This window comes from Miscanthus floridulus, chromosome 18 (assembly GCF_019320115.1).
Source record: "Miscanthus floridulus cultivar M001 chromosome 18, ASM1932011v1, whole genome shotgun sequence".
Taxonomy (NCBI): domain Eukaryota; kingdom Viridiplantae; phylum Streptophyta; class Magnoliopsida; order Poales; family Poaceae; genus Miscanthus; species Miscanthus floridulus.
This window is the reverse complement of record NC_089597.1, coordinates 117,710,734-117,721,223: the sequence shown is the minus strand read 5'-3', so window position 1 is coordinate 117,721,223 and position 10,490 is coordinate 117,710,734. Positions and strand designations below refer to the sequence as shown.

Here is a 10,490-nt window from a genome sequence, read left to right as displayed (position 1 = left end):
AAAAAAATCCCCATTTTTTTCTTGCCGAGGGCCGGCCCTCGGCAAAGAATTTTTAAAAATCCTGCCAATTTCTTTGCCGAGGGCCAGGGAGTAGGCCCTCGGCAAAGGGTTAAAAAAATTCAAAAAAACCATTTCTTTGCCGAGGGCCGGCCCTCGGCAAAGAATTTTTAAAAAATCCTAAAAATTTCTTTGCCGAGGGCCATAGAGGAGGCCCTCGGCAAAGATTTAAAAAAAATAAAAACTTTTATTTGCGAGGGTTGGCCCTCGGCAAACAAATTCAAAAAAAAAACCATTTCTTTGCCGAGGGTCGGCCCTCGACAAAGAAACCGCCAACGGCGCCGGCATCTGACGGCGTCTTTTCTTTGCCGAGGGCCATCCTGGCCCTCGGCAAAGGCTTTGCCGAGTGCCCGATAAAGGGCCCTCGGCAAAGACCCCTTCGCCGTCTAAAAATTCCCCGAGGGGTCTTTGCCGAGGGTTTCTAGTCCTTTGCCGAGGGCCAGAGCATGCGCCTCCAGTAGTGCCTAGAAAGAGTGTTTTTGCTTTGAAAGCAAGGTTTGATGTGATATGGTCATCCATGGATCTCTTGTGACAATTGCCTGGATGCTTGTATTTGGATATTCAATATGAATAATCACAATAAATATAGCAAATTGTCAAACTAAAGAAAATCAGTCTAAGAAGCACCCAAAAGTACCAGCAACTATGTATCACGCTTAAAGTGCAAACACTATGGGCATGTTTGGTTAGAGCCTTGGAGAATTTGCCTAGCAAAAATTGCTGGGCGAGAGGTGCCTGTAAAGTCCATGTTTTTTTGGCATGACCAGACAAGTTTGAGAAAGATGTGTTTGGTTTGATGCATATTCCTGAGAATACCGCTAATGGCCTATTTATATTGCGCATTAGTTGAAAAGATACACCTATCTAATTAAATATCTCAATCACTCTATGTATGTTAGTAAGTAATCTCAATAGGGTACACTATTTCTAAATTTGTAAAACCATTTGAAATCATTGGCTTAATTTATTGTTCTACAAAGAGAGATTTGGGTGTCTGAAAGTAAATAATATTAGCTAAATATTCTTGTTCATCAGATTATATGGAGAAAACTAGCGGCGGCTAATCAGCAATTTTGTAGGAGAACGAACATGTGGCATCATGATACTTTTTTGAGAAAAAAGACCAAATGACATCTAATATAGTGCTAAGTAGGGGTCTGTTTGGTTATGCTAATCACCTTCCTGCACCAGCGGTCTGTTTGGTTCAGACCCTAAGAAAGCCCAGGGCTCCAACCAATTATGCCCCAAGCGTTCAAAAACAATTGCCAAAGCCAAGCAAGTGATGCTAATCTCGGTATAGGCACGAGCAGCAAAATCCCTATTTAGGACAACAACCAAATACGATCCTCGCACATCACAGGCAATGCTCCAACCATGCATTTTGTTCCTAGGGTTGAAGCCAAACAAGACCTATATGCACTTAAACACACTTTCAAAATTGTTGAATGTTCCAGAGGTAGTAGCGTAAGCAAAAACTTATTCATGCTCCTCATAGATTAGAGGCATGGGCATGGCCTAATAGTGATAGTGCTCGTCCTCACTCGCCCATCTTGTGTTTCATGCTCTATCCTACACCCTGAGTACCATTAATGGACTCCACACACCTCGCCTTCAATTCGACCTGCATTATCTACACCTCTGCAAAATAATCTCTGTCACTTTAAGTATAGATATAACTTTGTTACTGCACGGCTACTCTATTAATATAAATGTAACTTTGGTGCTCTAGTCCCTTCTCTAGTTGTGTTGTGTTCCCATATTAATTCAGTGCAATCCCGTCATTTTTAAGTGTTGGGGCTCAGTTTGAAGTTTCAGCTTCTCTCCAATTTCCTTGTAGAGTTGTAGTTGTAGAGCTCCCATTTCAGAAATGCGACGATCCATCAACCACAAAAATCTAGAGAAAGTTCTAGCTTATATGAAACTCCATAAAGCGCCTAGGTTCCGCGCGCTGAGAACGCTCCGGCTACTGTTTATATACTGTTCGCGAATATGAAACTCCATAAAGCGCCTAGGTTCCGCGCGCTGAGAACGCTCCGGCTACTGTTTATATATGTCGTAGTGCGTGTCTTCATTCAGCTACGGTTCGAGGCGCCGCCCCGTGGTTCGTCCGTGTCCCAGCCTGGGTTCCGCGCGCTGAGAACGCTTCGGTTACTGTTTACATACTGTTCCCACGTGGCGTGGTTCGAGGCGCCGCCCCGTGGTTCGTCCGTGTCCCAGCCTGCGTCTATGAATCTCAAGAAAAAAAAACACAACGCCTCGCCGCCTCCGCCTAGCTCCCATTCCACCTTCTTCGTCTCCTCCGGCCGCCGCGAGCCCGGATGCCGGCTCCCGTCCGCCGCGCGCGCTGATGCCGCCTGCCACCCGCCGCCACCGCTTCGTCTCCACCTCCTCTCCCTCTCACCCCGGCCGCAGCGCTCGCGGATGCCGCGCCCGGCCGCTACACATCGATGCCCCAGAAAAAAATGCCTACGAGCCTCGCTGCCTCCGCCTCCTCTTCGTCCTCCTCTGCAGTCGCGGCGCGCGTGGATGCGGCGCCTGGCCGCCTCGCCGCGGTCGCAGTGACTTCATCCTCTTCCTATCCCCTGGTGCCAGCAAGCGCGCAGCAGCTACGCGGGCGGGCCGCTTCGTCGCATCTTCCTCTCGCCCAGCGGCGACGCGCACGGTGCCTCCTCCTTCCAATCAGTCGTCACTGCCAGCAAGACAAGGACAGTGGTGCCGATGGCCGCGCGAGATGTGGCACCAGCGGCGCGAGATGCGGTCACGGCGGCGCACAAAAAGTAGATGCGATTAAGGTACCCTCTCCTCCTCCAGTTCAGCCCACGGTATCCCTCCCTAACTCTTTGCCTTACTCCTCCGACAGAGTCGATGGAGTTAGCGGCGAGCTCGCTGCCCTCCTTTTTCCTCGGTGGCTCCGTCGATCCTAGCCTCTCCATACAGATGGACTTGGTGCCTGCTTGCCCACCTCGCAGTAATGCATCGTTCCCTTCCTCCCTCTCCTCCAGGGACTATTTGGATCGTAGAGCGTGGCCAAGGCTGCATCAGACTTGGTAAGATAATCCTCTTGACCTCTCTCTCAGGCTCATCCATCCCCTCCTAATTTATTTCGTGATTGGTTTTTTCATTCAGTTTCTTACATGCTTTTTATATTCACCAAAACATCCAAACACATGGCAATATTTGATTCATCGTACCTGTTGCTGCTCCACAGAAGGGAGTTCCAATTTCATGGTAGTTGTGTAGTGCTTCAACGATGCCATGTGCTCTCCTTCCATTCTTTCTTTTTTCCCCCTAAAATTAATTAGCTTCTTGGTGCTTTCCATCTGGTATGGTCCAAGGCTGGAGTGATGTTTCTTTTTCTTTGTTTCAGCACAAATTAGGATGGCAACAACTGTTCTTCCTGGATATGCCACATTGGCTATTAAAATCCCATGGTATGGTAGTCCTTATGATTGGCAATTTTCGCAATATTCTTCCATACCTCAATTACAACTGATGATAGGCAAAACTGATGCAGCTACATATACATTCATTGCCAAAATTAAGAAAAAAAAAGATTCAAGCACATTCTTTATTGTTTTATTTAGCCAAAACAGATACATCAGCTAGTGACATTAGTAATAGAACCTGGGCCTGGTTCACTTTGCAAATTTTTTAAACCCGATGAATAGTACCACTTTCGTCTTATTTGGCAAATATTGTCCAATCGTGGACCAACTAGGCTCAAAAGATTCATCTCGTGATTTCCAACTAAACTGTGTAATTAGTTATTTTTTTACCTACATTTAATACTCCATGCAAGCGGCTAAAAATTGATGTGATGGAGAGAGAGTGAAAAAACTTGGAATTTGGATGGCATCTAAACAAGGCCCTGGAGCACAACAGCAGGGCTGTGCTTTTTTTCTAATTACACCAATACAATCTGCAGGTATCAAACTTTGTTCTTGCCGCTAATCTGATGCCAACACTGCCAGTGGAGCCTCAAGTTGTCAAACTGGCTCTCTTTGGTCTAAAAGGAAGAGAAATTTACCTGCTCCAGTCAAACTCTCATCTGTGTCGATGGTGCTCTCTGGATCATCGGAAAGGGTCCACATTACACATCATGTCGAAGGTACTGCAGTTGTCCCATAAATCTGCTACACTGCAGTTGTCCCATGAATCTGCTAAACAAGATTAATCATCTTTTGCTACATATCACAATTCTTGTGCCTGTTGTTACATATGTAGTTTTATTCCTACCTGCCTAGCCCCACGGATATTGCTTATGTAATTTTATGTTTACCAGCCCAGCCCGCCAGATACAACATCCACCTTTACTGATAGCTGAACAAGGAGATCTTCAACGCAACACACAGGAGATGGTCATGTTTAGCCTGCAGCTGCACCAATCATCCTTAAACCTGTAATGTTAATACTTCACATCTATTCTATTGATCTATTGGCATCTCAGAGGTCAATTGCATATATTTACTAAACGCCTATAGCTGAACAAGGAGATTTTCAACACAACACACAGGAGATGGTCATGTTTAGCCTGCAGCTGCACCAATCATCCTTGAACCTATAATCTTAATACTTCACATCTATTCTATTGATCTATTGGCATCTCAGAGGTCAATTGCATATGTTTACTAAACGCCTATTACTTGATAGCACAAATCGATCTTCTATCACACTACCATCTACCAACATAGATGCTTCGTGTATGTCAGTTGAGCTAGCTTACTAGGTTGAGACTGAAACTGCTTTGTCTCCATTGGTATCTGCAACAAGTTCTTTCAAAATATAATGCTGCATCATCTTGATTATAAGATATGGGGTTTACATACTATTTAGATACTGTTTCTTTTGATTGTGTTTTTGGCTAACATGCTAGCACTTTATATGGCAGTATCTAAATTCTACCATTCGATGGTATATGATTATTATAGGTTCAGCCTATACTTTTTTCAAGCAAAAGCATACTATCAATTGGCAGTAGCCGAACCTTGATATCAGCTGCTTAAAGAAGTACCTAGACTACTGCCATTTACGACATAAAAAATATGTTCATATTATTAGTCAGACATGCTTTAGGCCTTTGGGCAACCAAATAACCTGACACTAGGACAATGGCTAGGGTCCAAACAATCCTCATCTTCACTGAGCTGCTGTGCAGCGCGTATTTTCTCAAAGAACTCCCCACCAGCAGCCTATCCCTTGACAGCAGTGAAATGTGTGGTGTTAAAAACAAACGTGTTAATGATTGATTCACATAACAAAGTATAAGCTTTGCGCTGCAATCTGGTCTCGGCAAGCTAGAGTCATACTTTGGGATAAACTATGGATGCCTCTAAAGCTACTCTGGTGACTAGGAGTCTACAACACCAGTTCAGAGATACCTTTGCACAGATACTCCCTGATACCTATCAGCTGGGACCACGAGGGACATGGGTTCATCAACTATGGTTAGGTATGTTTTTTTTTTTTTGAGATCGAGCAATGGAACCATTCCAATATCTATTGGCTATTATTTTCTTATTATAGTGTTCATATCTTTGTCATGTTAATTGGTACCATTTTGCCTTCTATGGTACATACTGGCATATTTGTAGTTCCTATTTTATGTATGTACCTTTATTGATTGGTTTTCTCATAGATCTTATACTGCTTTGATAATTGTTGGTCGGCCTGTGTTGATGCCATGTTTGTTTTTGCTTTCCTCTTGGTTGACTCATTTTCCTGTTCTGAATTACATTTTTTCCTTCCATGGCCGAAGACCTTCAATGAGATAGTCTCAAAACTCTGGAATCCACCTGAGTCCTTGCTTAGTCTCATGAATTCCTTTTGTTTATACTCAAATGTAGTTTGATATCATTTCCTAAAGTTTGAAGTCTACATGTGGTGCATGCTTCAGATCAGAACAAAATGTTTTGTTACCATGGCGGCAATCATTCATCCTTTGCGCTAAACAATTTTTGTGATATGAATCTTTCATTCATACTACTCTTGCTAATTTGAATCGTCTTTTCATCTGTGTAGGAAAAAATAATCGTTGCTCCTATGGTGTTTGCAGGGTGCATGGAGGTGGTCGGCATGCACATGGACTCCAAAGCATAGTTGCATACTCTAAAGTAGAAGTAGAATATGGTTTCTATTTTTTTTTATGTATCTATCAGACATCTTTGTTTTTGAAAAAAATACATACATGAGCACACGCTGTATTTTCTTTCCTATGATCAATTGCTATACACAATACTGCCCGACCTAAGTTCAATACTTTCAGTTCAGTCCAAATATATTGTGATCACAACTGCAGTCCTACGGGCGCGGCGAAGCGCGCCTCCCGTCCTAGTTATTATTAACCTTGCTTGATAGTTTGGGCATGGTAGGTATCAGGATATGCAAAAGTGCGGCAGACATTACATAAACCAGACTTGGCCTATCCATCACCAGCTACCCTCTCAAATGTTTGCCACCGTTCTGATGATGGAATCCGCAGCCATGAACAAGATTAGACAGCACTGTGCGCGGTGTTTCAGAAGCTTGACAACTTCCATCGCCGAGACGCTCCACATGATCAAGATCGAAGCTGATCGTTGGATCGAAGCGGGAGCTCAGGGCCTACGTTGCCTGGTGCAAAGATGACAGCTGCCTCTCTTCTAATCGAAACTTCGATGTGCTTAATTACAATGTAGTCACCAAATAATTGTCACTGCCGTCTATGGCATTCTTATAACATAAACCTTCCTTCTTCTAATGCAAAGATACGCACTCTCGTGTGCATTCGCGAAAAAAAAAGACAGCACTGTGCCCAGGCGAGGTATCCATCACGGCGGGCTTGCTCTGCAACTCCGATGGATGACGCTGCGTCTCCGGCAGCCACGTCCGCCTTTCTCTGCCTCGCCACGTTGCTGTGGTCGCTGTGCCCGCACTGCTATCTCACTCAGTCTCGTCGATGTCAGCCACGGCCGCCCTGCTCATGATCAGCATTGCCAGCAACCCGGCAGCAGATTCGCTTTTCTCGAACAACCAGTACCCGTAGAGGTAGCAAGCAACCTCTTGGTCAAGCAACGCATCCACGAAAATAAGTGCAAGTGATCCTTTTTTTCTCTCTAAAAGGCGGGACAAATGCGCTTCATTACGATAGAGTGTTTATAACGAAATACCAAAACACACACACGCTTTGACCAGGCAAATGTGTCATGGGCACGTTGGTTATTAGTTGCAATCACATGAAGTCCTTTTGCCATGATACATTGCATCTGGAGCCCCTGCATCTGTTCACTAGCTTCATCATAAGACACACCTTGGAGCATCCGTACAAGGGCTCCAACCTCACCTGCATTAAGCAGAACACAAAAAGGATACTTCGTTCCAACATCGTAGCCTATCGCTCTTTGTGCCACCACTGCATCATCCACCCACCCACAAGGGACGCATCGATCTGGACTCGTGGTTGAGGGAAGAAATTGTGGCGGAGGATGAGAGATTGTTGTGGTGGGGAGGGAAGGAATTGGCGCGAGCAGCTGAATATTTGGCGCCGTCACCATTCTCGGCCGGTGGACTGCACGATCTGAACAATCCGTCGTCGTCTCAGAACAAGACGTACAACGGGAGAATGGGTTCTGGAAACACGAGCGGCGGCCGTCGTCTCATGAGACGACGAGTTGCTTCTGTCACTTTATTTATTACATTACAGTTCAGGGGGTGTATGTAAAATTGACGCTACATAGATAGCCGTCGGTTGCACGTGCCCTCTCAGTGTATTGCTGTGCATGCATGTACATGGTATATACATTTCACTTTACAGTAGAGCAAGCTAACATAACTACATTATTATGGAAACAAAAAAATGTCCTAGAGTTGTAGGGAAGTCATATACTGATTCTCGATCTATATTCTTGTCTATTATTCGTACCAGCTAGCCCACATGGGCCCGGCAAGGTCCAACATCGAGTACAACCCGGATGCGGGCCCAGAGGCGTACACCAACTCCAGCGTCTACACCCGCCTCACTTCTTACACGGAGGCGGCAAGGTCAGTCCACGGGCCGGCCTACGATCCGAGGACCGAGGAGCGCCTTGATCCTGAGATCGTGATGCGGGTGGGGGAAGGCAAGAAGCATGGGCGGTTCTGGCTTGGCGACGACGTCCTCAACACGGGCTCTACTCCTCCTCTGAACCGCCTCCGAGCAGCGAGCACGAGCTCTAGCGTGCCCATAAGCCAACGGCCGACAACGGTGGCGGCACTCCAGGTAAATATTCCAGTTTCATTCGTCGTTCTTTGACTTACGTTCTTTAGCTCTGCAATATTGAAACATTGGGGTCAAATGTTGCAGGCCGAGCTGCAGCAACTTCGGGCCCAGCAGGAGGCCCAGGAAGCTGAGCGGGCGACTGAGCGGGCCGAGCGGGAGGCCGAGCGTCAGAGGCTACAAGCTGTTGAGGCCCAGCAAGAAGGTTTGCTCAGGTTCGTGCAACAACTTGGGAAGCAACAAGGTTGGCAGATCCCACTACACCTGCTTGCACCACAGCCATCACCACAGTCTACTCCGGTGAGTATGTTTTACTTTCTGTGCTCATGCTTAGTGTCAAACCTAGAGATGGCCTTCATGCCGGATTTGTTGATGTGTGGGCCTTCGTGCCGGGTTAGTTGATGTGTCGGCCTTCGTGCCGGAAATGTGGTTGTCGGCCTTCGTGCCGACGTTTTTCTTGCAGATTTTGGAAACGTCCCCGTGCAGGGGAGGTGCTACCGAAATTTTCAACTTTTTTTTAAACTCCTTACATTTTTATCTTGTCACTCACGTGCAATATCTTCTTTTTTGTGCAGCGGACATCGGGGGCGGCGTCGAACTAGGTCGGAGGGTCGCCGGCATCGCAAGTCGGGCCATCCGCACCCGGACCGTCGCCGGGATCGCACGCTGGGGCGCAGGCGCCGTGAGCCGCTTGCGGAGTAGTTTCTATGTATCGAACGTGTGAACTTGTGGACTATGAACTTGTGGTTTGTAATAAATTGTGGATTTCAGACAAATTTGGTCATTTGTAATATATAAATGTGGTTTGTAATTTATTGCTGTTGAATTGTGGTTTCTATTATATATATATGCATTGTTGTTTAAATGGAAAAGCAAAAAACAAAAAAAAGAAATTTAGAGGTGGCTTTGCCGAGTGCAATGGTCATTGCACTCGGCAAAGAAAATTAAAAAAAAAATAAAAAACACCATTTGCCGAGTGCCGATGCTGTGGCACTCGGCAAAGAGGTTTAAAAAAACAGATTTCTTTGCCGAGTGCTGGAGCTGTGGCACTCGGCAAAGAGTTTAAAAAAAATAGACGGCGTCGGCCGTCGACCGACGGCGTCAAATCTTTGCTAAGTGCCCGCACGGCACTCGGCAAAGCCTTTGCCGAGTGCCCGAAATTTGGCACTCGGCAAAGCAGCCTTTACCGGAAGGGGATTCGACGGAGGCTCTTTGCCGAGTGTTGCACTCGGCAAAAGCTTTGCCGAGTGCAAAGCTGCCTTTGCCGAGTGCAACAGGCACTCGGCAAAGAGCCCGTCTCCAGTAGTGGCTATACATTATGAGTAATTGAAGTGTCCCAAGTTTATATGCTTTGAGATATGTCTCTATGACACTTCATGCTGATAATAATACTCCACGTCATGCTGATAAGTGCTAATGCAAACCATGCTCATCTTACATTCACAGCTGTGTCCGGCCCTCTGTCAATATGTTTTGTTCTAAATGTTATGAAAATTGGCTCTTCCCACCAACCTTCACTCTAACAGCATTATATACGCAGCGTTGAATAGTTGGTGCGTGCATGCATGAAGTGTTCCTCCTTACTCTCCCCTCCATCAACTCCGGTTCTCTTCTCTTCTTCCCCAATTCTTGGAGGATGTTGGAGATATAAAAGAAGTGTGGAATAGAAGTTGGGAAGCTCTCATCTGCCAACTGCCAACTTATGCCCATCACCATTCGCCAGCAAACTGCTTCTTGCTTCACAATGATCCATCAACCACCAAATTTGGAGGGGGAAATATCTTATATACTATTGCCAAGATCGATATTGGGCATGGCGGGTATTGGGACGACACACAAAGGTGCAGCAGGCATGATGCCAGTGAAACCAAATAAAAAAAGTTGTTGTTTTGCTTCCATTCCAGTGACTTACAGCTATGGTACAAGATAATATATAAGGTAGTTTCACCATCTGTGTTGGTGCCGGTCAGAAGAGGAAGTGAGGACGTTGGCATGCCAAGAAGATGGAGACTCTCAAGGCCAAAGCTGCAGCGGAAGCAATGTCGGCAGCAGCATGAACATGACAGGTGGAGGACGGGAACTCTTCACCCCTGAAAAATAGATGAGTTTGCATGGTGTGTGTTTATCGCGTGTTGTGCTATGGACCAACATTGTGTGTGTAGGCCCTATTTGTCAGTGTAAGCATGGGGTTGAATAGAGGAAG

General features: G+C 45.9%; 1 protein-coding gene and 1 long non-coding RNA gene across 4 annotated transcripts; both read left to right on the top strand.

Annotated features, from left to right (window-relative positions):
* The first annotated feature begins 2,202 nt into the window (after window positions 1-2,202).
* On the top strand, window positions 2,203-6,310 carry LOC136521042 (uncharacterized). 3 transcript variants are annotated; one of them, XR_010775488.1, is made up of 6 exons: window positions 2,203-2,849; window positions 2,918-3,104; window positions 3,425-3,488; window positions 3,983-4,165; window positions 4,340-5,506; window positions 6,110-6,310. It is a non-coding gene; the product is annotated as an uncharacterized lncRNA (long non-coding RNA). The 3 variants fall into 3 exon arrangements; XR_010775487.1 differs by having other exon boundaries at window positions 6,076-6,310; XR_010775486.1 differs by lacking the exon at window positions 6,110-6,310 and having other exon boundaries at window positions 2,245-2,849; window positions 4,340-5,507.
* Window positions 6,311-7,966: 1,656 nt separating this feature from the next.
* On the top strand, window positions 7,967-9,011 carry LOC136524466 (uncharacterized). The gene is made up of 4 exons (XM_066517833.1): window positions 7,967-8,290; window positions 8,375-8,587; window positions 8,751-8,778; window positions 8,863-9,011. The coding sequence occupies exons 1-4, from the start codon at window positions 7,967-7,969 to the stop codon at window positions 9,009-9,011; spliced, it is 714 nt and encodes a 237-aa protein (XP_066373930.1).
* The last annotated feature ends 1,479 nt before the right edge of the window (window positions 9,012-10,490 follow it).